The following is a 27636-nucleotide window of genomic DNA, read 5'->3' as shown; positions in this document are numbered from 1 at the left end:
ACCTTGTTAGCAGGTGATGGGGACTCATCTTCTTGATGCCTTTTTATTCCCCTCTTTAAAATACTGGTCGATGGAGAAGCAGAAGGAGACCAAACACAGCGTGTCTGCACTCCATTAGGGCTTTCATCAACTTTAGCAAAAGCTACAGAGTCAAACTCCTTTAGCTTCTGAGGAGAATCCACATTGTTACTTTCTTCTGCACCCTCCTGATCTGAGGTTACATTTTCAGGCACTGCTGCTGCAACTGTAATTTCAGTGAATATTAAACCTTCCTCCATCTCACCATCTTGAGAACTGTGTTCTTCTATAGAAGTGTTTTCAGTCTCTTCTGCATCACTCATATCATGTTTGGGCTCATTTATTTTTGTTTGGTCAGGTTCATTAAGGGTATCTGATGCAGATACTTCCTCCATTTGCCCATTTTGATTCACTTCCTTCTTTCCTGTAGCTTCTGGCTCTGTGCCATTCTCCAAAAGACAACCACTTTCTATGTACTCTTTTGAAACACAGTCAGTCAAACATGGTTCAGTACTATCAACCGGAGGGGTGGGCTCCAGCTCTTGAATGACTGGGTCACAAGTTTTACTTTTGATATATGATAGTTTTTCAAGATCCTCCTCCACTGTAATAGCATTTCCTTCCAAATCACTCTCAGATTTTACTGCTCCTTCTGAATCCTTAACAAAATTAGCTTTTTTAATAGGAAGCAATGGTGTACTCATTGCACAAGGTTCCACAGAGAAACTTTCTTCAATATGAGAATCATTAGAAGTGTCTAATACAGTCATGGCTATCGGAATACATGTGTTTTTAGGCTGACTTTGTACATGATTCTCTGAATTTTTTAATTCGGTGAAAGACGTTTCTTTGTGTTGTGAGTTTTCACCGCAGCAATTGTAGCTCTTCGATCTTCTCATCCTCTTGCTTCTTTTGTGCTGGCACTCAAGTATCTGCAAAGATTTTTCAGAGGAAACAACAGCATCTGATGTCGTAGCTACTGCTGCAAATGCAGATATGATTATACTATTGCCTTCTACAAGTCTTTGCTTATCGGGTGACTTACTCGCTTGTTTTGTTTTCAAAACTGGTTCAGATATGCATGGGCCCACGAAGGATTCTGCTAATTTGTTAATATTATTTTGTTCTATATTTGTGTTCTGCCCATCAAGTGAAGTCTTTTGTGTGTCTATAATTCCTGTAGATTCATTAATAGCTGTACAGGCCTTTTTATTTTTCACTTCACATGACTGAGAAATCAATACAGTATCTTTGTCCACTTGAGAACTTGTTTCACCTTTATTTTGTATATCAGATAGATTCCTAATTTCAGTTCCTATTTCTTGCAAAGAGAGCTCCTGATTTTGGCTCTCTTTTTCTTCTTTCAGTTTGCTTTGAAGAGGATCATTTTTATTTTTCCATTTCACAGACCTTTTCCTTTTGGTACTTTCTTCTCTTGTCTCAGAGCTATCCGATTCAGAATTTTCTATACTGGAAAGCAATCCTTGTGAAGCTCTTCTTGTTTGATACCGGGTACGCCCCCTTGTCTTCTTCTGACCTGTTATATCTGAACCAGAATCTTGAACATCATCTATTTCAGATTTCAAATTATCACTTTCAGATCTCCTAACATGTGTGTTCGTTTCTTCAAGACCTTTTGAAGTGTGAGACTCCTTTGGGCCAATGTCTTCTGCAGCACTCTTCTCATGAAAGTTGCACTCTTTTTTATTTGCATTTTCTTTTGCATCTACAGCTTTTTCAGAAACAGACTTCTGTTTTTGGGATACATCCTCTTTAACCTGTGACACCCTTTTCTGGAAAGACTTTTCATCCTCTTTACGTCTGTCCTTTTTTTGCTGACTGTTTTCCTTATCTTGACTGTCTACTGTACTTTCTGCAATTTCTGACCGTCGTCTTGAAGAACGTCTTAGTATTTTCTGATTAGGTGACATCTGTGGAACCTGACTGTCATCATTAGAGATCTGATCAGTTGATCTAGCAACCAGTGGAGGTGTATTTTCTTTAGAATCCAAATTAGGTCCTATATGTTTTTCTTCCTCTTCTGTACCATCCGCAATTTCTTTATATTCTGCTGTTGTGCTATCCATTAATGTAGAATTGGGAGTCTGTATTTGAGTATCTGGCATGCCTTTTCTCTTTTCCATTTGACTAAGTGCGCCAGATTTATTTTCCAAATGAGTGGCAACAACAGACTCCTGTATACTTTTCTCCTGTTCTAATTTTAACTTGGATTGTCTACTTTCTCCATGCTCTGTTTTATTTGGTCTACGACTTGACCTTTTTATCCCAGGAACTGTTCCTTTCATTTCAGATTCTGAAGAACTTTTAGTCTCCTCTTTAGGTTTTTCTATTTTGGAGGGAGTCTTTGGTGCATCTATGCTTTCCTCTTTATTTAGACCAGCAGCAGCCCCAGATGCTCCTGATAGTCTATTCAGTGCAGAAGGGCTAAAGGGTCTGTTCTCTGAATTATCAAACTTTTCCAAAGTAATAAAGGACTGTCTTCGGCTTACAGGTTGCGGTGTTCCAGAAATAACATCACTAGAAGATGAACTGCTGCTGACATTTGAAGCGTTTTCTTTTCCATCTGAAAGCTCCTTTGCAACTACTTCAGTTGCATGTTTTTTTGAATCCTCTCCTACTAAAGACTCCTTTGCAACTATTTCAGTTATGCTTTTTTTAAAATCCAACTCACAATTTGAATCTGAACTTTCTGGAATATGAGTGATGGATTTGTCTTCAATATTCACAGAATTCTCAAAAGGTTCACTTGACTTGCAGTTCCCAGTGATTTCATGTGCACTGTTATGCACATCACTCTTTGTTCTCTCATCCTGAAAGGACAAATCAAGTGAAATTATAATTTTGCTACTTACACTTTAAACCCACAACAAATTGCAATCCCGTTTGAATTTCAAATAAAGGTAAAAAAAAGACTTAGTCTAAATAATGATAATCATTTTCAAACCATCAACCAACTTGAAACACTATAAACTGTCCTTTGTTAGCTAGTTTAAAAACTTCTTCCAGTGTAATTGACGTTTTATATTTCAGTGAGGTAGCTGTGTTAGTCTCTTTCAGCTAAAACAGCAAAGATTCTGGTGGCACTTTAAAGACCAAAAAACTGGGTTGTACCCATGAAAGCTCATGATACCACCCACATGTTTTGTTAATCTTTAAGGTGCTGCTAGACTGTTAATTGTTTTTTACATTTTTCCTGTTACATTTTCAGAGGAGTAGCCAAGTTAGTCTGTATTAGGGTATTAGAGCACAAGCTTTCACGAACTGTAACTCACTTCCTCAGATCCTGATGAGCCACATCCATTCTTATTTAATTAGCACTGATGTTGCTCATGTTGTAGCTCATGAAAGCTTATGATATACCCTAATAAATTTGTTAGTCTTTAAAGTGCCACCAGATTCCTAGATGTTTCATATTGCAACATTTTATTTGTTTATTTCAAGAGGAACAGGAGAAAGACCTTGTCAAACTCTGTAGACAAAACATCAGTATACCTCCTACTTACTAGCGTTTACTTCAGAGTTAATACTGCATACACTGTTTACATTTTCTTTAATTTAAATATTTTCTAATAATTACTGTACAACACCTTCTGAAGTCATTAGAGGTTATTGACATTATTAGGATTTTGGGTAAAATAGCTCTGAAATTTGCTTTTAGACAGAACACTGGCCTTAACAAAGAATGAATTAAGGAGCAGGAAAAGAAAGTGTAACAAGCATGCATAACCGAAAAATATGTTACACCTGTGTTCGAAACTGTATATCCATTTAAATGTTCAATGTTAACTGTGCATTCTGCCTGTACAACTTAATCAACAGAATCAATGTTAATTACCACTAAAAAAGCTGAAAAGAGGATCTTTTTTACAGATTACATAATACTGTTGTAAGTTAAAAATATTGTTAAGAATTATCTTGCTATCTAAAACTATAGGTATACCTTCCTTAACTGGGACTCCTCGGTCCGGCAACATCCATGGTCTAGCATTGACCATAGATGTTTCTGGACCATAGAGCCCAGGAACAGGGAGGTCTGGCAGCAGGGCAGGAGCACCGCACAGGATACTGGCAACTTAGCCAGGAGCCCCAGTGTATGTGGGGGAGAGGAGGAAAGGAGAAACGGGCAGTGTAGCAGGAAGTTCGGCCCATAGCAGCAGCTGCAGAGCTCCAGCTGCGTAGTTCTGGCTGGCCCTGGCCATGGAGCCAGATGGCTGCGCAGCTCTACCTCAGCTACACAGCTCCGGCCCCAACTGCTCACTGACTGCGGAGGACCGGCTGTGGTGCTCTGGCCCTGGCAGCAGTGGGACTGGTGGCATCTAATGAGCCCCAGAGAGAGGGGGAACCAATGGGGACAGGATGTCACCCTAACCCAGCGGGAGCCTGTGTCAGGAAAGGAGGGACTTCCCCGGGTCCGGCAAATCCCCTCAACTGGTCCAGAGGGTGCCAGGCTAGCAAGGTCCAACCTGTACTTTGAAAAACCATGAAGACTAAATGATAGAAACTATTTAGCTTTTTAGACAATATTGTGTGTATCTTAAGTTTTAGGTCCAAACTTACAAGCAAACAATAAAACACTGACATTTTAAAATGTTGAAAGAATGTGATATGGAAGTCACAGAAAATAAATTCTTAGCAAAATTAAGATGAGGGATGTGAAATAAGTTCATGTTTTGACTGTGAGACTAATTTAAACTCAAACGAATCTCACAAAACAATTTAATAATATTTTTGGTAAACTAATGTAGGTGTTTTGTATCGATTTTCTGATTTGTCTACTGGTTGTAAATTGTTTAAGAGACTCTGCTTGCTGTATCTGGTAGTTACAAGAATAGTAACTAACTTCTGAATCATGTAATTATAAGATAGAGCAGAGGTAGCCAACCCGTGGCTCTAGAGCTGCATGCAGCTCTTTGATTAATGAAATGCAGCTCCTGCTGGTTCTGAGCTACACGCCTGGACTGCTCACGGGTGGCTACTCTGTGCACGGCATTCCAGTACCTGCTCACAGCCAGCCGGCTGCTCTACACACGTGCCCCAACGCCTGGAAAGAAAGCGTATGGCAGCTCCAGGACCCAGGTATTAGGTTTGGAGGGAGAGGTGTGACTCTGGGGGAGAGAAGGGGGACTGGGTTAAAGCTGGAGGGAAGGGAGGGGGGTCCTGAAGCACTAAGTCTTCATGGATGCAGAATAAGGCAGCCAACACAGATTTTTTTTTTTTCCCCTGGAATTTAAATAACATCAGCATGTACCTGGTTTACACTGGTGTTTCTTTAAAGAAAATTCTACGGCTATTGTTTGCCAGGCTGAAGCAATTATTCTGAGATATGAGTCTCTCCCTTATTGTTTTTGAACCTCTCATATTTGCAGTCTGGGACAGACCTGAATTTTTAGAACTATAAAAAAGTCATAATCTTCATAAGTAAAAAAAACCAAGGAAACCATACCAGAGATCAACAAGTCGGAATGAAACAGGCACTTCAAATTGTGCTGATTTTCTTCTCAGTTCAGTTTAATTTTTAAAAACTCACAGGACATAATAGGGCAGTAGTGTTACATTTACAATACATAGTGGAGTTGCTTTTTTATAGTGTGAGAATATTACTGTCTTTTTAAACTTTTTTTAATTTGATGTTTATTCCTTGTCAAATTCTTTGAAGATGTATGGACTGGCTGTGAATTTTTTAAGTAACTAGACTGAAATGTCCTGTAATATTATTTTCATCACTACATTTTGGGTATTATATCTATCTATCTATAGATTTATAAAAATAAATATATAATAAGTGGCTCTTCACGTTCCATCCACAGCTATTTTGGCTCTTTGTCTCTAACTGGTTGGCCACCCCTGAGACAGAGTAATTAATCAGGCAGTGACCCATCTGTTCAGTATGATTATGTTCAAATAGTCAACAATGTATACAATTTCACAATTACTTTCTACTGTGAATCAGAACCAGTCAAACAAGTTATGGTTCTCTCTTGTATTTTAAATTAATCTCAAATTAAGTAATTTGAATCAAAGGCTTTAAAAAAAAAACCTAGGCATAAGACTACATGATTTCTGTAGCTGAAGTTAACCTATGACTGAGGAAACTGAATAAAAAAGAAAATCTAAATTAAATTATATTGCAAGAACAAACAAGATTAGCAATGTTTTCAAAACTCTCTCCTTTAGTTTTTATTCATGGATTCATAACAAATAGTCTTACCAGATATTATTTAAAATAGAAACTGGAGTCCTATGCTAGAAGAAATTTAGAGATGCTCTTTGTTTTAGACTTATCGACTGTGTCTACATTGGCACCCTTTTCCGGAAAACTGATGCTAATGAGACAAATCGGAATTGCAAATGACACGGGGGATTTAAATATCTCCTGCGGCATTTGCATGAAAATAAAGCCTTTTCCGGAAGATCCCTTATTCCTGATTTTAAGAGAAATAAGGGATCTTCCGGAAAAGGCTTTATTTTTCGAAAGATCCCATCTAGACTGGCGCTTTTCTCCGGCAAAGCCCCGAGCCGGAAAAAAGCGGCAGCCATGTTCATGCAAATGCCACGGGGGATATTTAAATCCCCCGCGGCATTTGCAATTCCGACTTGTCTCATTAGCATCCCTTTTCCGGAAAAGGGTGCCAATGTAGACACAGCCATCAAGTTTACCCTCGTCCCAGAGATCAACACTGATAGGTAATAAGAAAAGTTCACTGTTACATATTAAAATTGCTCCTCAAACAGCATGGCAGCATTTGAATTTTCTTAAATTTCAGTGGATATGTTTATTTTTAACCTTTTTATTTTTTTAAATATTTTGCATTTGGGAAAAATCATGGGAGAGTTGGACAACTATTTAATGAAAATAAACACAGTCAGAAAATTAGAGAGCTTTATAACTGTGAAAATACAAATTCTCAGCATCACATGCCAAATATATAAAGTAAATATCCTTAAAGCAAATTCTAGTAAGTTCTTAGGTAAATCTTTCTGCCTTGCCTATTTACAAATTTTGATTATTGGTGGAAATATTTTTGTTGGCTTATTGGTAAAGATTTGTATACACATATAACTGATGATAAAAATCTAATCCTTCCAAGTCCAACCATCATTAAGGAAGCTGTAATTTTAGCATCTCTAATACTATTAAACACTGTGAAAATACCTGAGGTTTCTTTTCAACATCTTCTTTCTGCTCTTCTATTAAAGATGTTTTGTCTCTACAAAAGAGATCACCTACATTAGTTGTGTTAAAACAAAACTTTAAAAAATACCTTATCACTACAAGCCAGTTGGTTATATCATACTCACAAAGAATTTTCCTGGCTCTGAGTATATTGAGAAAATAAGGCAGTATCTTGGGATGCATCCAAATTATTGTACATAGTAGGGATATCAATTCTGGAACCAAATAAATAAATACATTAAAATGCTATTTCAGATAGGTATCACTTTATATTTGATTTTCTAGTGAGAGACACGTAATTTAAAATAACCACTGTTCCAACACTAAAAATTCTCATTAAAGAAACCTTACATAGACTGAACTACCAAGTACTCTCAAGATTATTTACACTTCTAAATCCTGACTCAGCTACTCTGTGATGGGGATTGAGCGACCTCTTGCAATAATAGCGTGTTTCAACAATCAGTGCTCACTGTGAAAGGACTGCTCTTTACATATGGGCATAAGATTCTTTTACGATCTTTAGTTCCTATTTTCAGATCATAATTCCAGCTGAACACTGTCCTTATTTCAATTGTGAAAAATGCTATCTTCCTATTTTTAGCCCAAAACAAAACAAATGATTGAAGTTCTATGACCTGCGTCATGCAGGTGAAACCAGACAATTATCGTCAGTTCTGGACTTCAAACACTATCCGTGAATGATGTATACATCGGACTAGCCTTATCCCTTTAAGATACTGTTTCTTCCAAATAACTCTGACGTCATTAGCCAAGAGATCTTTTTATGTTAGCTTCAAGCTCTAGAAATTGCATAGAGTAGCAGAAGATGCATAATTAATATCCTAATTTAAATTTGAAGTTTGTCCTAGTCAATTCGTAATGCATACCATTGACAAGGTTTGTTTGTATTACAAACCTCTTTGTCTTAAGAACTTCTTTTTGGTGTTCTGTCAATATTCTCTCTTTTGTTTCTGGAGGAATAACCACAAAATCAATAGATTTCTCCTCTTCCAAAAGTATCTTGCTTTGTTTTGTCTTTGGAGATGAAAATTCTAGTTTCAGCTATGGAAAGGAGAAAAAATGGTTTTAAAATATTAAAGAAATACTATTAATGATCCTTCTGTGCCCCGGTACACAATCCCAAAACAGAACAAATATTAATTTACAATAACTATGGTTCTTAGGGATGTTACATTGAGTGTTGATTCTTCTAAACGCGTACGTACACCTCTTGCATGAGATGACATTTTTAATAGCAATGTCAGGGACAGGCATGTACCTTATTAGAGATGTTAAGAAACGAGTATTTAACTAATCAAGTAGTCGATAGAATTTGTAGTTGGCACAGTACCAGCTTGCAACAGGTCCAGGACCAAATCACACTCTGACTGCAATTTAAAAACCAGTAGGAGCTGGGCAGCCTACCCCTTCCCGCCCCCCCAAGATCTTACTGCATTTTAAATTGAAGAGATGCAGGGACTGAGCCAGCCTACCTGCCCATCTGGCTCCTACTACATTTTAAGTGCAGAACCCGCTGCAGCTCTGCAATTTAAAAACACAGTAGGAGCCTGGGGGTGGGAGGGAATAGGCTACAGGCCCCAACTGCCTTTTAAATTGCAGAGCCGCAGTGGGGTTTGATCCTGGACCCAGCACAAGCTAGGAGTGAGCCAGGCTGCCTGCCCAGCCAGCAGCAGCCCTTGTCCGCGGGGGTCCCAGTGGGGAGCTGGGACCCTCTGCAAACAGAGGCTGCTTCATGGCAGCAGCCCTTACCCTACCTCCGCTTCTATCAGAGGAAGGGGGGGGGCCTGACACCACAGAGACGTTGCTGGGAAAAATCGACTACTCCCATACATCCCTATACCATATGCCTCTTCATGCTACCATGAAGTAAAAACAGAGTAGGCCACGATCCTCCCTTCAGGTCCCTCAATTAAAAGCCAATATTTGCTAAAAATTCTCAAGAAGGAATGAAAAGTATCTTCACAGATGGCATCTGAAGCAGCAGTTACTGTAACATCCTAAGAAGGGCCATACTGGATCAGACTAAAGGTCCATCTAGCCCAGTATCCTGTCTTCCGACAGTGGCCAATGCCAGATGCCGCAGAGGGAATGAATAGAACGTGTAAGCATTAAGTGATCCATCACCTGTTGCCCATTCCCAGCCTCTGACAAACAGAGGCTAGGGACACCACTACTGCCCATCCTGGCTAATAGCCATTGATGGATCTCTTTGAACCCGGTTATAGATCTAGCCTTCACAACATCCTCTGGAAGGGAATTCCACAGGTTGACTCTGCATTGTATGAAGTACTGTATTTTAGCGAATATACCCTGCACCTGAATATACCCCATGGTTTTTCCAAATTGATGAAAAAAAATCTTGTATACCCCGAACACGAGTATAACCTGCAGGGTATACAGGACTTTTCTTTCAAACTGTGCCGGGGCGGGGGGGGGGGGGGGGGGGGGGGGGGGGGGCGGTATATTCGCTAATTTATGGTGCCAGGGGGAGAAGGGGGGGGGGGGGAGAGGAAGCAATAAGCAGAAATTAGTCCCCCCCGGTTTCTGCGGGCACTCACCGCCCCAGTTCCTGTGGCTGTGCAGGAACCAGGGGGATGAGCACTCCCCCACCTGGAGTATAAAAAATATTGTATACCCCGCACCAGAGTATACCCCGTGGGGGGAGGGAGGGAGCAGGGTTTGTAAAAATGAATATAACCCATGGGTTATATTCGCTAAAATACGGTAATTTTTTTCTGCGCTTGTGTCCGTATGAACTATAGCACATGGCTGGCATACAATATTCACTCAAACTGGTGGGAATTGGGAGCACCAGCTGCAATCAAGAGATTGTAGCATTGTTCTCACCAACTTTGCAGTTTATGACATGGTGAAGTGAGCCTTGATATTCAGTGGAAGAAGTACATCAACCAGCAAGTATCACGAGATACACGTGTTATCCATTTTGATACTCTATGAAGGGATGGCCTGATGTTTTGAACATCCAGCTACAACTATGAACAGATGGGAAATTGTTATGAATGCTTCTGTTCCTTTCCATGAAAGAGATTCCTGGATATGTGTAGGGTATGTAGTTTATTTTCTTTTAGCACAGAGTGAGGTTTTGAGGCTGACAGGTTTAGAAGAAAATCTTAGATCACTTTCTGAATTATCTTCAAGTGAGGATTCTCATCCTTATGAAATGTCATAAAGTAGAGCTCAGCCATAAGTGCTTGAAACTCACTCACTCTTCCAGGCTGAAGTGATAATCACTAACAAGATTTACTTCCAAATAAGGTGGTAAAGAATGCATTCTAAAAAAGAGGCTCAAATGATGATCCGTAAGTCTCAGGAAGATTATATTGAAGGTGCCACGTTGAAGTTGGTTTCTGACCAACAAGTGAGAATATAAAAGCCTCACTTTTATACCAACAAGTGAGAATATACAAGTGAGAAACTTTGATACTATGTGTTTCCTTGAGTATCATAATTTCCATACTGGGTAAACTGGCTTCCTGTTCTGAAAGTATGGGTGACCTGCTATTTCTTTTGATACTGGTTATTGCAGGATTTATTGTCGGGGGTTGATATACAAGTCTTCAGTCATCTCACAATGGTCCTCGAGTTCTTCAAATAATGCTTCATTGTTCTTTTAGTGAAGAATTCCATCCTGCTGAATTGGAGGTTCATGGAGCTCTGACAGTCCCTCAGTGTTCTGGATGATAACTTGGAGAAGGCCACAACTGCCTATAAGGCTGTTCTAAGAGCTGTTTAATCTTCTCTTAAAAATCTCCTTTAATTCCTCCCCTAGTGTCCTGTGGGCATTTCTTCCAGGAAAGAAGTTACTCTTTCCTATATCAGGAAATTATATTTGATGAATGATGCCAGGGGTCTTGCCACACAGAACTGCATTGAGGTGGATGTGTAGGCCTTGAGCCAAAACTGAGTTTATATTTTAGGGGTTATCATTGTATGTGTCTTTCGTCAATTTTAATTTGTTCTGCACTTCTACAACTACCAATGATTTTGGATCTACTAGAATTAGAAGTCTTTAAAGTTTTCCTAACAGAGCTTCTCTATCTGTTTAAAAACACAGGCTGAATTATAGCCAGAGTTGTGTCAGAGTGCTCTGCTAGCTCTCGTGAGCCCTCCTTTATTGGAATAGCAATTTTGACCAGGGCTGATGTGATTCAGATGTGTAAGTTTGTATTACTTTGCTTTTATGGCCGTTGTTTGGATATCCAGGTTTGTGATATGAACATGAAATGCTTTCAAGTTGACCACTGGGATGGAGGCTGGTGTGACCAACTCCTCTGGTGGAAACTGGGCATGCTACTTTTTTTCTATAGCTAATTCTTAGATGTCGACAACTGGCTTCAGTGTTGGTGCCCTAGGTAATGATGCCGTGAAAAAGCCTGATCCCCTCTTTCTGGACCTGCAGCAGGACACCTGAAATCTCTTGTACGGCCAGTATGATTTTGCATATGAATACTGACCTGGTTGCAGCAGCTTGACCCAATGTCACTTATGTCTTTTTTGAGGCAGTGCACAGAGAGAGTACTAGCTCGAGGGTCAACTGCAGAAGGTAACAGAAGATCACTGCTTGCTGCTAAATTAAAGTAGAAATCTGGCAAGCAAAGAGTAAAGAATATACTTTGAATTGCAATGCTGTAGTGTTCTGTCATGTCTCCATCCTAGCACCTGCTGCCTCACGGATTCCAACAATGTGTCCCAGAGGGAATCTCAACAGTTCTCTTCTCTAAGATGTACATTGGTTCTGTAATAGGTGCAGTGGTTAGTACATATGCCTTTGTCAGTGCAGATACTGGAAGTGCCAGCTTACTTAGGGCTTCTCCCTTGGAGGTTTCATGTATCTTTTCTCTATAGGGAAGTGTATTTGTCTAGTCTCCACTCAGCCCTTCCTTTTGGCCTCACACTTGTGTTATGGTGCTGACACCAATAACAATGTTGTAAGTACCAGAAAAGCCAGTGCTAAATCTGCCAGTACTGGTTTCAAAGCATCTGCCTGCACCAGTGTTGGGAGTAGCATCAGCTGGTACTGAAGGTCTTGGGTTGGAGTGAGATGCATCAATATAACCAGTTTCTATTTCAAAGGTGTTTTCCTCACTGCCCTACTTTCACTACTGGATTTTCAGATGGGATGTCTAGTCAACGGGGCACTCATTGAAGATGTCCCTTTAGATCAGTGGTCTCCAACCTTTTTAAGCATGTGATCACTTTTTGAATTTAAGTGACCAAGGTCACACTAGCCTTGGTCTCTCTTTTCCCCCACTTCGCTGCCATTGGGAAGGTTTGGGCAAAGGCTACGGCAGCTAAGGCTCTCCCCCTAGTAACTGGGACGGAGAGCGGAGGGCCAGGTCTGCAGGCAGCCCCAGCTCTCCAGGTGGACCCTGGGGAGGGCCAGACGGAGCGGCTGGGGCTCGGCTCCAGTGGACACAGAGTGACGTGATGACATCACTCTGTCATCCCACAGGGAAATCTGAAAGAGAAAGAGGAAGAAAGAGAGCTAATCACATCCACTACAAGCCAGACAGGACTTAACTCAGAAGGTTTAGAGTCTGCCATTGGTGGTTGGCATGAGACCCTCACTCTCAGCAGAACAGGGGGTAACTTTCTCAGGTAGTTTTTTTTAGGAATGCCATATTAAAGTATTAATGAAGATAAGGAGGACAAAGAGGAATTTCTTCACAAAACTAGTCTAAAAGATGAGTCTGACAGTCAAATTAGTGGATTGGACCCTACCAGATTCCATCTTGCTACCCAGGCAGTAAGAGGGAACTGGGGGAAGGTCCTGACTACTCCACCATTTATAATCTAACAGACACACAAGGGCACACACATGGCCCAATGGACACGGCTATTCACAGCAATCCAATTCACATGCATAAGCAACAGCCACACACACATTCAAAGTTTGCCATAATACACAGCCAAAAATAACTAATCAGATCCTAATGTTCAGCATCCTGCTGATGTTTTCAGCATTCCGTATGAAGCCTCTGCTCATTAAACTTCTACACCTCATAAAACATTCCTTACCGTAAGTTTCCACAACACTAACAAAAAAAGAAAAACTTTTAAAATACTAGAAAACAATCTGAACAGGGAATTACTACCTAGCCAACTCTGATTAGGCTGGCTTGCTTCATACTAGAAAAAAAAAAGTCAGCATAAAGGCAATGTTTAATTTTATTACATCTATTTGCATGCATATTACCTTTGCTGTTGTTACATGAGGAGTGGTAGTCTTGTCTTTCAGATCACTGGCCTGTGCTAGTAAGGAATCCCTTTTGCCACCCGATATTACTTCTAGGCCACTTATCTTTGCATCCCACTGGGAATTTTCTGTCTGATTGAAAAGAAATACAAATTGTGTTTAAGTGTACATAAAATAGATAAGATATTTTCATTAAAACTTTGATAAGATTCAATTTCACTCCTGACTTTGAAAAATGTTTGCTTACTTTCCATTGTAATTTCCCTTAAAATAGTTTTTTTTTTCTTTTTGCGCAGATATGCTGCATAGGAACAGGCCAATAGTTCAGGTAAAAATCCTAGTTATTTACCAAATTCCATCTCAGCCTAGGCCTTTCAAACTCTGGTTATTCTAATTTGGGATATGATTATTATCTCAAACAGTAATCAAACTCAAATAATTATAATAAAATCTTCAATACTGTAACTCCATAGGACATTGTTGCCATCTCCAGAACAATTCCACAATTATATAATATAAACTGCTTATAAAAGTTAACAAAACTGATACTTACCGCATCAGAAAATGGATCACTGGATTCTTCCACTACCTCAACGCTTTCAAAACCAGGTAGTGAAAGCAGAATTTTCTTTTTGGCTTGGTTTAATACAGATCTGTTTAAAGAAAAAAAATTAAGATTTTTTGAAAAAGTGCATTAAGATCATTGAGTTCACTACTTCTCTTAATAAGCAACTTGCATACAGTGAAGAAGAATGAAGCTCTAACTCTGGACATTTACTGATATTCTTGTTTAAAAAAAAGATTTTTTAAATCAGAAGGTTTCTATGAGCAAAAAGCTCAACTGTGAGGACTTCCAAACTATCCCGATAATCCTTTTCCTTCCCTTCCAAAATTCCTAAAATAAAACTGCACATTTAAATTCTCATCCCATACAAATTCACTTCTATTCTAGCGATACTTTCATGTCTTAAACACAACTTGTAGTTCAATTATTTTTTATCTTTATACCTGGACACAGTTTAATCCTGAATTTAGGATCAGGTTTCCCTACTTAACATTTTATTTATACGAAGTTCTGATTTTCTGATGTTTATGTCCAATACCAATTAAAAAGCTTATATTATCTTGGCTTCATTTATAAATACTTTGCGATTATCTAGCAAAATCAAACAAATATACAAGAGAGCATCTTACTTTAATTCTTGAGGGTATGTTAACATTGTAGCTTTAGCAAATGTTGCATTCCAGAACAGAGCACTTTGGTTGCGTAACTGTTTACTCCTATGCAGAAAGATTGTGCACAGCAATGGAGAAAGCTGCTCTAATAGTTCACTATCATAAAACCCAGTAGAGTGGGATTGTAAACACACAATGATTTCTCCCAAAAGTTTTTCTAACTGGAAAAAAAGAGAAAGGTGTAAATCTTTGAATCAAGTATATAATCTAAGAATTTAAACAGTGAAATAAATACGATTTATATAGTGGCAACTTATGTGTATGTATGTGATGCAAGAATGGCTCCAGAATAGGTCTGGACTTAGAAATACTGAAATATATGAAGATGACAAACACTTAATTCCACACAGTCTTGTACTTCACCCTAGCCAGTTTTCAGTTATAGTTTTTATTATACCTTTAAGTGAAAGGCTTACTAGTTTTCCTTAATAAGAACACAATTTTGTTTTCAGAGCACAAAATTCACAGATTTAAATGTCATTCAAAATTCATTCTTTTGTAGACTTTCTGCTAAAATTTACCTTGCTGCTGAGACTACTGTACACTCTAGATGTATCAGCAAGCCTATGAAAGAAAGAAAATAGAACTGATGAAGTGTTAATTAAATATTTCTTAATCTCATTTGTTTTCAGCAAACATTTCCAACAATGTTGATGTATGACACTAAAGAAAATGCAATAGTCCACCCACTAACTGTTGAAGAGTGGTTATGGTTGTGACACTGGTGTCTGGGTTGACAGTAAAAGGGACCGATGCTGCTGAAGGTTGTGGAGATATATTCTTGGTGCCACTGAATCAGCCTTTTGTTTGTCCAGTGCTGTAATGGGCATGAGCTTCTCGAAGCAGTCATATTAAGGCCTGTAGCTTTGGTGCAGGGTTTCTGCGCACTCTGTTTCACGGTACTGCACTGGGTACCGGAGACGCCTAGTGCATCATATGTGCTGAGGCATGGGGTGACCTCAACTCTCGGTACCTACTTCTCAGTAATGCACTGTTTAGGGTGAATGTGATTTATGAGGTAGAGAGGAGGCATGCTACTTTGGGGATTTTTTCCCTGTTTTTTGGGTCGTTGGGTGCTCGGGTCAGAGGCATGGTGCTGTGCCTTTTTTCAAGCATTAGCATTTTGAGATGGAGTTCTCCGTTCCTGCGCATACGCGCCTTAAACTTAGCACGGTGGTAACAGTCATGCTGCACATAGGTCTTGCCTAAACATTTGATGCACTTGAAGAATCCATCAGAGACGGGTAACACATCATTGACATGCTGAACGATGCTTAAATCCTGGTGATCCAGGCATTTCTGTCTAATGAAGGTAAAAATCGGAACTAGAAACAACTTGGATAACAGGTGTTTTAAAAAAAATTTTTTTTGGTAGGGAGACGAACTTGGATAAATAATGAGGTAAAGACCAAGGAGAACAGATGAAAATGAACTATTTCTCTACAGAGAACAATGTTAAGTGAAGAACGCTGCTGAGCTCTGTCTTAAGCTGGGGACCATAAGAAGGAACTGAGGAGAGGGTGGTCACGCATGTACTGTTGCACCACGCAGTGCTCGCGTGCTCTGCTGCTATGCATACACAAACACACACACACCCCTTCCCAGGCACAGCTCTGAAGATTTCAGTCTGCAGGGCTGGGATGCACCAACACCTCCTGTGGAGCACACACAGAGATGTTTTTGAAGAACCATATTTGTGATAATCTGCATATTTAAAAAATATTGGGGTTTATAAATGTTTATGCAGAATCTTCGATTTTGGATAAATGTATTAATGGTAAAGATAGTCAAGATAAAATTTTAGAGACGATTTCAAAGTGAGGTTAAATAGCAAAATGGGATAGGGATGCTAAGGTTTACACTGTTCACTTTGTAGGAATGACACTTATGTAGTACAGAAAACATGATCTTGGGAAGCTATACATACAGGTTTGCTTCTAACATAGAATTCCTTTCTGCTTAGTTTTGTTTTTAAAGACAACTTTCAAATTAAAGTTATTATGAGCAAGTCCTTATTTGGAATCCCAGAAAGACCTCACTGTCAAACAGTTTGCTCAACATAACTGCAGAGCAAGAATTCAGCAGTTTTGAAGAAGGGAGTCTTCAGATAATAGTAGAAGTTGTATATCCAACTTTTACAAATGCAAATTTGATATTTGCTATTGACACTGAATTCTATAAGGTACATACAGGGTGCTCTCAAATACTACTGAACTCAGAGGGAGTTGTTCACACTTAATACAAGGGATGTTAACGAGTACCTAGTTAAACAGTTACCTGGTACCCTAGAGCAGTCCCTCACCTGCAGGCCAGCGTGGGCGGAGAGCTGCTCCAGTCCCGCTGGGTCCCCCATATGGGGCTGCTGGCTCCAGCTCAACCCCAGTAGGCAGTGGGGCTGCTCCAGCCTTCTAAAGTGGCTTCCTCACCCACCCTCCTTTAATCAGTTAACCAGTAAAATGCAGTGCTAGCACTGCGTTTAACTAAACAAACAGGATTTTACATCCCTACTTAATGTATCACAAGACAAACACTTTGGATAGCCTGATTTATGGGCTATATTTTAATATAGTATCCTGCAGATGCCACAGTTTAACCAATATGCCGCAATATTAAAGCGTATGTTTATCTCCGAAAATTTCAGAAATACTCACTTTGTTTCATAAAACATTGCAAGTGGTTTTGACAGAGTTGTAAACATAGTTCTGATCACTGAAGGGGAAGAAATGTGGCTAATGATGTTGTGAAGAATAACAATAATTGAAGTGCCAACTGAGATCAATGTTTCTGACTGGGTATCTTGGGAACTGAGCATATGGAAAGAGTTTATCAATTTTACTAGAAGTTTAAAGAGGGAGGCCAGCTTTCCAAGAGGTTCCCTTTTCTTCTTAGACCAATCTGTAGGTGTCTGTGGAGCTAAAGTAAAAAAAATCTGGTAAAGACAGTGACAAATTTTCCCTTCTGCTTTATATAAAATTAAAATCAATATTGTCTGACATGCAATATTAGAATAAAATAGCTCAGAATTCGAACAAGCTATTCCAGGGTAAAGTCAACAGCGCATTTGGGGTACGTCTAAACTTCATGGCTATGTAGATTTGATTATTTGGCAAAGGGAAATGAAGCCGCGATTTAAATAATCGCGGCTTCATTTAAATTTACATGGCTGCCGCGCTGAGCCGACAAACAGCTGATCAGCGCAGCACCCATGTAAATTTAAATGAAGCCGCGATTATTTAAATCGCAGCTTCATTTCCCTTTGCCTATCTGTCTAATCTACATGCCTCCATCGACGGAGGCATGTAGTCTAGACACAGCCTTGGACTCCTACAGCAGTTCACAAGTGTAATTACACAGTTAATCAAATTCACTACAGGCAGTCCCCGGGTTACGTACAAGATAGGGACTGTAGGTTTGTTCTTAAGTTGAATCTGTATGTAAGTCGGAACCGGCATCAGCCGCTGCTGAAACTGATCAGTTTCAACAGCCGCTGAATCTGGACACCAGTTCCACTTACATACAGATTCAAGGTAAGAACACCAGGCATCCCCAAGTCAGCTGCTGCTGAAACTGATCAGCAGCTGATTCCAGGAAGCCCAGGGCAGAGCAACTCTGCCTCGGGCTTCCTGTAGTCAGCCGCTGGTCAGTTTCAGCAGCGGCTGACTTTGGGACGCCTGGGGCAGAGCAGCTCGGGTGCTGCTGGCTTGGTCCAGTAGCGCGGCCGCTCCTTGGAGCTACTGGACCAACCCAGCAGCACCCCAGCTGCTCTGCCCCAGGCATCCTGATTCAGCCACTGCTGAAACTGATCAGCAGCTGAATCAGGACGCCTGGGGCAGAGCAGCTGGGGTGCTGCCGGGTTGGTCCAGTAGCGCCAAGGAGTGGTGCTGCGGGACCAACCCGGCAGTGCCCCACCTGCTCGACCACAGGCCCCCGGCTTTGCTCCACGTCTCCCTGGTCTGCTGGGGGGGCACTAGCTGCGTCCCCTCCCCCCCAGCAGACCAGGGAGACGTGGAGCAAAGCTGCGGAGCACCCGGCTGGACCCGCGCCGCTTCCAGATCAGCTGGAAGCGGCGTGGGTCCGGCCCCCAGTGCTCCGCCGCTTTGCTCCCGTCTCCCTGGTCTGCTGGCTCTGCCAGCAGACCAGGGAGACGGGGAGCAGCTTTTCTCGCCCCGGAGAAGGCGGGCAGCGGGACCAGGCGTCCCGCTGCTCTAGTTCTCCGGGGCGAGAAATCCCTGTTCGTAACTGCGGATCCGACATAAATCGGATCCGCATAACTCAGGGACTGCCTGTATAACCAACAAAAATAAAAATTCTAATTTAGTGCAGTTGCTGTGGATTTTTATTCTAATTTGCCATTCACGCAACCTAATGACCTAGAACTGATGAAGGAACTTCAATACTGGGTAGTCTTACATACTCTTAACTTTCAGTATAGAAAACATATTCTGATAAATTTATTCATGTGGACCAGTGCTCAATACTGGATAGAACTACAAAATGTTAAGTAAAAGTTTACATCAAATTATTTCAAGGGAAAAATCATTTCTGTTCAGCTTTAACTAGTATCTCCATTCCTTGAGTAGTCTTCCCAGACATCTGGATGTTTTAAGGGAGTGAGATACTTATAGGTTGAACCTCTCTGGTTTGGCACCCTGAGGACCTGATCAGTGCTGAACCACAGAATTTGCTAGACCAAAGGTCAATATCTAGCAGTATTACCAACACTTTCACTACTTAGTGGGCTCTTAGAAGACATTTAGGGGTAAATTAAAACTAAATAGCAGCATAGAACACAGAACCAGGACTGGTGGCTGTAAACAACCTTTATGGGACTACAGGAAAGTTGGCTACATCCATGATAAATGGATGACCACTAACTAAAATCCTGCTGGACCATGGATGTGGCTGGACCAGAGAGGTTCAACCTGTACTCAAATGTGTGCAAGGAGGGAGACGTTACAGCAAAAAGTTAACTTAATTTTCATTTGAAGTACCATCTTTAAAATGTTTGTTAACTTCAATTTTAATAGCTATGAACAGTACAAGAGAACAGAACAACCAGCAACATTGTATGCCCAACACCTTCTGTATTTATATATCAATAGCTCAAATGTAGGAAACGTAGGAAACAATTTCACTAACACAGGATTTTAGGTCAGTGATATGGGACACAAAGCAACTAAAACAAAATAAACTCTTATTTCAAGTGCAGCACTGGTGTTATGAAAATTAACCAAATGTTCAGTAACTTTTCTGATTTAAAGTTAATTGCATAATGTATACATTCTTCAAAGTAGATTATATGTTAAACTAAAACTGGAAACTTTAAAGTAATCATCAAGTATTGCTCTTTTAAATCTATGTTTCAACAAAAAAGTAGTAAGCAAAACACATGAGATTTTGGACTGGTACCAAAATAAAAAGCCTTAGTAAACTTAAGACTTTAAAAATGAAGCTAAAATTAAACTCGCAACTAAATTTTCCAAATTTAAAGTATGTTTATGTTTTCAATAAACCACTGAACAGGAAAAAGTTAGCTACAGTCAGATCAACCTATACCCTAATTTTTACATGAGAGCTGCTAAATACTCAATACTTCTGAAAAAAATCAGACTTGTGTGTCTAAATCTGGATTTAGGGGCTTAATTTTAGTCTTCTATTTTTGAAAATCCGGGGCTCAACTCCTAAGGAAAAATTCCTCAAAGGTGGGCGGTTCAGAATGTACTCTACCTAATTTATCACTTGCAATAATTCTAGTTTTCAACCATTTACTCATCGGTATCACAGAACAAATCCAATTTGAAATTTTTCTTACATCTATTTTTTGGCTGATATTTAGTACCATATGGTGCAAAGTTGATGCAGTCCACCATAACGGATACAATATGGGTGAGACCATCCACCACTGACAGATTCTGAGAGAAGAAAAAAAAAACAAAAATCATTAGCAAAGCCAAAGTCATGGGGGTAGAGAAAAACATGAAACAGTATTTGAAAGATGCCTAGTAATGATTATGGATAGTCATCTGTATACACATTTGCCATATATTATGATTCCAAGGAGACCAATACAATTTTGAGCTGCATGGAAGAAGTAATCAGGACCAAATTACAAAGTCAGCACTGCACTTAAATCAAACAAGCAGATTTACACAAGCTGAAAATTCAGCCCTTTAGCTTTATCACATGTACCACTGAATTCAACTCTGATACCATGTTACCAGAAATACATACAAATGGAAGGAGTTTAGAGAGGATTATCAAACATTATTATAATGTCCAGAAGTACTGCCCCCCCCCCCCCCCCCCATGACAGCATACTGCAATGTGGCTAGCTGTAGGATTATCACGCTAAGAACATACATTTTGGGTTAAAATATTAAAAATATAGTAATAAGAAATGAACAAGGAATTCCAAAAAGTAAATGCTGGGGGTATTTGATTAATCAATTGCTAATAGGTAGGGATGTTAACTAGAAAGCAAACTGCTAAATATGATGCTTACCGGTATGCTTACTAATTAACAAGCCCTTGCCAGTGACCTCTGGTGGTAGTTGGCCACAGTGGGACCAGCAGACCCAAAGTTAAAATGGTTAACCAGTTAAGTATTAGCATTTAACCCTATTAACCATTTTAAGATCCCTACTAATAATAATGACTTTAAGAAAGCATATCCCTTAGCCCAGTGGTCTCCAACCTTTTTACACCTAAGATCACTTTTTAAATGACAGAACAAGCCAAGATCTACCGCTCCACCCTTTTCTTGAAGCCCCACCCCTTCCTTGAAGCTCTGCCCTCTCTATTCTCCTCCTCTCCATCGCTTGCTATCCCCAACCCTTACACTCTGCTTCCGCCCCCCCAATTCTTCTGTAGGAAGAAGTTTTTCCAACATTTGGCCTGTCTAGATTTGACCAAATGTCAGAAAAAACCCTTCTTTTGGAAGCCCCCTTATTCCTTGTGGAAAGAGGAATATAGGGGTGACCAAAAGATCACGTTTGCTCTTCCACTAAAAGAAGTGGAAGAACAAACGTATCCCTGGATGCAGAAGAGTTTTTCTGGGGTATCTCTGGAATCCTGAAGAACTCTTGCAGTCTAGCCTTACCCGCACTGGGTTGAGAGAGGATGTGTAGGCTTGTAGCCAGACATGAATCCCATCTTGTTCTCCCCTCCGCCCCCCGCCAGAGAGCAAGAGAAAGGCAGTCAGCCTTTGATGCCCTGGGAACGCAGGTGTGCTGCCTGTCCCTGACTCTACCATAAACAGAAACCAGACAGTAAATGGGCTAGCTGACAACCCGGGGCCTCCTGTCGCCCTGATGGCTAGTACCAGTAACTGACACGCCTGCACTGTCCCAGAAGAGGAATCTTTGCCCATCACATACCAGAGGTGCCCATTGTCTGCATTTTCCCAGGTGTGAATTATGCTTTGCACCCTTTGTGGGAAACTTGGTGTTCAAAGCCATTTTTCCTAATTGGCCACTTGAGACCAGGAAGAAGCCTACATGACACCCAAGGGGTATAAAGAGGGTTTAGTAGCCCACCCCACTTGAGCTCCAATCATCTATACCTGCTGGCAGGTATTGATTGTCTCCCGAGGTCTGTGGGACGCCCAACCTTGCCCTACTTCTTCCCGAGGGATTGAGAGAAAGACGCTGGCCACGCCACGTCTGGAACGCAGGGGTGAGAATATATACCTGCTATGTGTCTATTTTGCATGCATTTAATAAGAGCTCAGAAAACCAAAAGGGTTTCATGGTACCTGTAAGTGACTTATTAGTGTAATTTCTATCCTGTCCTTTGTAGTGGCTGTGTTATCTGTAACACAGCAGTAGCATTTAACAACTAAGTTTACCCTGTAACAATAAAATAGTAACTGTTTAAGCTTTAACCTGACTCCTTCAGTTGCTGTAACAGAACCAAGCACAATTTAAAAGAACTTCAGCCGGTCAGAAGGGACTCACTGCCCTGACCGTCGGCTGACAAGGCTCCAGGGTGAGAATGAGGGATTTGGGTGTGGGAAGGGGTGAGAGGTGCAAGCAGGAGGAAATCTGGATGCAGAAGGAAGTGGATAAGGGAACACTGGCTTGGGGAGGGAGTTCCAGGCCAAGCAGTGTTGGAGTCAGATGTAGGGTTAGGGTATTAAGTAAGCCACCAACTTCTGGATGTGAGGGTTCAGGAATTTGGGTTGGGGTATGTGAGGGGCTCAGGACAGGGGATTCCCGTGTATGACAGGCTCAGATGTAGGGTCTGGGGGAAAGGGAAGTGCAGGAGTGTCATGATGCAGTGGCCAGATGGGGGCTTGGCCTCAATTGGGGGTTTGTTGGCCAGGTTTCATTTTTCAATAAAACACTATGTCAAACACACAAAGTTTCTGCATTGTCTTTATTTCTGAGAAGGGCAGGGAACCTCTTTGGACAGGGCGCCAGTGGGGACAGGTTTCTGCAGCTGGGGAGTGGGGAGAGGGAACAGGGGAAGCGGGGGCAGAGTCTCCCCTGCTACTGCCTCCTCCCAGGATTTTTCTCCCCACCCTCCAAGGGAAGCCAGCGCGTGCCTCCTGTAGCACAGCCAAACCTCCCTCCCGTGGCACAGCCAAAGCCCCGCGGGCGCCTGACCTGGGGCTAAACTGGAAATCCCTGCGCCTAACTCACCCCTCCTGCAGCGCAGGGAAGCCACTGCATTCCTCCTCCGGGGCCGACGCCCCCTCCCCAAGCACGCAACAGAGCTGTGGGAGGGGAGCAGCCAGCACACTTCCGGAACCCCCGGAAGTGACGCGAAGTTGCAGCAGGATTTCCGTCCACCCCATGGAAAGCCGGCACTATGCTAGAGGTAGGTAGTGGGGCTTCTCGGGGATGAGGGGAAAATGGAGGGTGGGAGTGCCGAAACTCCTTGTGATCGACTGGTCGAGGCCTCGTGATTGATGGGCTGGTGACCACGGCCTTAGCCCTTCTATTGGCCCCAAAAGAGCCACATTATTTCAAGTAGTTGTACCCAAAGTATCCAGCTTTCATAGTATTTCAGAGTAAAAATTCTTCAATTTATAATAAGTATGCATGGAATTATTACCACCATACATAAGAGCTAGATGCAAAATTCTCTGTATTATAATTAACATAAGCAGTGGTATTAAGAAGGAGTTTAACATATGTGACAAGTTTATTATAGCATTGCAATCATGTGGCTCAATTTTTCAGGCTCAACCTTTGTTGTATTTGTTCATAAAGAAAATAAGAGTGGTTAACAAAATACAGTTAAAATGATAAAGTCTAAAATTTTATGACAACTTAGTATATATTTACATGTACATAAACTGCCAGGCCCCTATTTTGCCTCTCTCATCTGGTCTTATAAACTAGATGCTTCTGAGGGAATTCTGTATCAACAAATTAAAAAATAGGTACATAATATTTTAAAATTCTGTATTATTCTGTAATTTTGTCAATAAATGTGGCTCTACCATGGCAGTGGGGAGCACAGAAGAAGAGCACAGATCACATTGAAAGATTATTTAAAATTCACCTGAGTAAATGCCATACAACAGTTAAAGTGGGAGTGTTTTTCTTTGTCACATTGCACCAGCAATTTTGTACTATTTAATATTGTGGTTTATACTTACTAAGGCTTCATCTTCTAGTCCAGATATTTTGGCGCACAGTTCTTCACAGCATAAGTTTTCTTCTGCTGTTGCCACTAAAGCAGCACAACGGGCAAATGTTCTATACAACTCTGACCAAGTACGCAGCAAGGACTTCATAGTGAGCTTTAACAACCAAAACAGAAATTATACATATAAAAAAAAATCAAAGTGAACTGCACATTTTTTCTTTCTTTCTTTCTGTATGTCAGAAATCAAAGTGGGTAAGCTACAGTAAAACACCGATAGTCCCATCCAACTGTTTGGCACTCCTGATACTTCGGCATCAAAATGCGGAGTGCTCCTGACCAGCTGATTAAAAAGTCTGACGCTCAGCACACGTGCTGGCTGTAACCAAACAAGGCATAAGGTTGGGGGGGATAAGGGGAGTGGGATCATGACACAGTATGGAGAAGACTGTTTTGCTTCAGTGAAGGGGAAAGAGGAGGGGGAGGAGGATCAGGTTACAGCACGGAGAAGACGCGAAGAGGAAAGGGGAGGGGAGAAGGAGGGAGATTGTGTCCTGGCCAGCTGTTAAGCTGTGCAGTTGTACCGGACCTCCTGATTCTCTAGCAAATCTGATAATCTGGCACCACGTAGGTGCCGGATTATGGGAAGTCTCCTGTATTTGATTTTCTTCGTGAGACATGGCAAAAGATTCACCAAGTCTAATCTTGATTTTCTCTTTTTATATTCCTTTCTCTATCTGAAAAGATGTTAAGCCTCAAAAAACTGGGACACTCTGGTCCATCATCATCTGTGGTCTAGCATGGATGTTTCCAGACCAGAGAGCACCAGAGGGCCAACATCTGACACCCCAGCTGTGGAGTGGTCATGTGACACGCCAGCCGCAAGGCCAGCATACTCCCCTGGGCCAGTTTATTCCCTTGTTCTGGTCCTGAGGGTGCCAAACAAGGGAAGTACAACCTGTAACTGAAACCTCAACTACTTTTTTTTAAAAATAGGAAACACTTTCACATTTGTGAAAATGTGCATAGATAAGAAACCCTGTGGGTATAAATTTTGCTCTTCCATCACCAAAAGGCTACAAAAGGGAAGGTTGCTCACCTGTGCAGTAACTGGAGTTCTTCGAGATGGTTATCCCTGTGGGTGCGCCACCTTAGGTGCATCAGCATTGCTGCACGCCAGTCGGAGATTTGTATTAGCAATGCCCCTGGCCGGCACTCGTGCGGAGTGCCAGCATGAGCGGTCTGCGTGTGCTACTCTGCATGCGCAGCCGGCTGCCTTCTGTGACCTGGATACCTGTGAGTCTGAAGTTGAGGGGAGGAATGGTGGGTGGTGGAGCACACACCGGGACAACCATCTCAAAGAACTCCAGTTACTGCACAGGTGAGTAACCTTCCCTTCTTCTGCAAGGGTCCCGTGGGTGCTTCAACTTAAGTGATTACGAAGCAGTGGTCATGTTAGGAGGTGGGAGCTTCGGAGAGTATGAATCTGCGATCAAGTGCACTGTTTGGCTGAACTTAGTTTCAGAGTCTACGAATGTCTGGATGGCATAGTACTGAGTGAATGTATGCGTAATTGTTCATGTGGCAGTCTTGCATATTTGTTCCGTTGAGACGCCTCTTAAGAACGCTGTTGTGGCCACTATGGTTCTTGTGGAGTGAGCTCTTTTATTGGAAGGTGGCTCCTTTTGTGCTAATTCGTACACTAAGCGTATGCAGTTTGATACCCATTTCGATAATCTTTGTTTTGATATGGGTAAACCTTGTGACCTTTCTGTCACTGAGATAAACAACAGTGGAGATTTTTTGGAAAGGTTGTGTGCGCTGTTTGTAAAAGGAGAGTGCCCTGTGAATAAGAAGGTATGAAGAGCTTCCTTCTTTTGGTCTTTACGAGGTTTTGGGTAGAAAACAGGTAAGTGTATTGGTTTGTTGCAGTGGAATGAGATATGTACTTTTGGTATAAATTTCAGGTGTGTTCTCAAAACTACTTTGTCTTTGTGGAATGTTGTGTATGGTGGGTCCGACACGAGGGCCCCCAAATCTCCTATGCGCCTTGCAGAAATAACTGCAACAAGGAATGCAACCTTCATTGAAAGGTATAACAAAGAGCATGTACCTAATGGCTTGAAGGGTCTGCATAAGAGCCTTCTCAGTACGAGATTTAAGTCCCATGCAGACACTGGGTTCGTAAGTGGTGGAGACACGTTTTGTAGGCTGTGCAGGAACCTTTTTACAGCTGGATGGGTAAAGATAGATTGTGACTGTAATGGGGGGTGGAGGGCAGAGATACAGTGTAGGTGTACTCTTATAGAGCTCATAGAGAGTCCTGCCTCATGCAGGTGCAACAAGTACTGTAGTATGTGTGTTAATTGTGTATGCCGTGGTTCGTTATTATGGATAGAGCATCACATTGTGAAACGCTTCCATTTCTGTGTATGTTTTTCTTGTTGTAGGTCTCCTGGTATTTTTGAGAACATGTTGGATTCCTTTGGGTAGAGTACATTCCATGTCGTCTAACCAGCCAAAATCCAGGCTCGGAGACAGAGTTTGTATGTCGGGATGGTGAATCCGACCGTTGCATTGGGTGAGGAGAACTCAAACTGATAGTAAGCGGTGCGGTGGCCAGACGCTCATCTGCCAGAGGTATGGATACCATGATTGTCTGGGCCAGTTGGGTGCTATGAGGATTACTCTGACCCTGTCTTGTTTGGTCTTGAGGATTACTCGTATCAGTGGGAACGGGGGATTGCGTAATACAGATATGTTTTCCACTGTATGCAGAACGCATCTCCTAGCAAGTTGTGCACTATGCCTGCTCTGAAATAATACTGTGGGCAATGCGCACTGTCCCGTGTAGCAAATAGATCTATTGCTGGGAACCCCCACTTCTTGAAGAGGTAGGTTAGCACTGAAGTGCTCATTTCCTACTCGTGTTTTTGAGGAAATTGCCTGCTTAGGGTGTATGCTAGTATGCCTTCATTGCCTGGGAGGTAAGTTGCAATGAAGTGCATCTTCCTTGAGATACACCACTCCCACAACTGAACTGCTTCTTGGCCCCTTTCTGTCTGTTGATATAGTATATTGTCCGTAAGTATCTGTACTGTTCTGAATAGTGTGTGCATGTGTGCCTTACTGCCCTGGAGTTTGAGATGGATGATGTGCTTCCCCATGTCATGTGTGATCCATTGAGCCTGCACAGTGTGGTGGCCCAGGTGAGCACCCTAGCCCATCAGTGGAGCATCTGTAGTGATTGTTACTGATGGTGGGGTTGTTTGGAAGGGAACTCCAGCACATATATTGTCATGTATGGTCCACCACGTGAAGGAGGCCTTTATTTTGTTTAGTATGGTAATCT

The 27636-nt window shown here is 41.4% G+C and overlaps 1 protein-coding gene across 2 annotated transcripts in view; it reads right to left on the bottom strand.

The window, feature by feature from the left end:
* Positions 1-27636, bottom strand: part of RIF1 (replication timing regulatory factor 1) — a 67671-nt gene that overhangs the window by 7841 nt on the left and 32194 nt on the right. For both annotated transcript variants that reach the window (XM_075933398.1, XM_075933399.1), the window contains exons 19-29: positions 24298-24441; positions 20503-20602; positions 17342-17603; positions 15212-15254; positions 14649-14851; positions 14008-14107; positions 13455-13586; positions 8133-8278; positions 7339-7428; positions 7193-7247; positions 3-2849 (exon numbers count right to left, since the gene is read on the bottom strand). In XM_075933398.1, coding sequence (XP_075789513.1) covers positions 3-2849; positions 7193-7247; positions 7339-7428; positions 8133-8278; positions 13455-13586; positions 14008-14107; positions 14649-14851; positions 15212-15254; positions 17342-17603; positions 20503-20602; positions 24298-24441 — 4122 coding nt within the window. The remainder of the gene's footprint in view (positions 1-2; positions 2850-7192; positions 7248-7338; positions 7429-8132; positions 8279-13454; positions 13587-14007; positions 14108-14648; positions 14852-15211; positions 15255-17341; positions 17604-20502; positions 20603-24297; positions 24442-27636) is intronic.

The sequence above is a fragment of the Pelodiscus sinensis genome, chromosome 7 (assembly GCF_049634645.1).
Source record: "Pelodiscus sinensis isolate JC-2024 chromosome 7, ASM4963464v1, whole genome shotgun sequence".
Taxonomy (NCBI): Eukaryota; Metazoa; Chordata; order Testudines; family Trionychidae; genus Pelodiscus; species Pelodiscus sinensis.
This window is presented reverse-complemented; position numbering and strand designations above follow the sequence as displayed.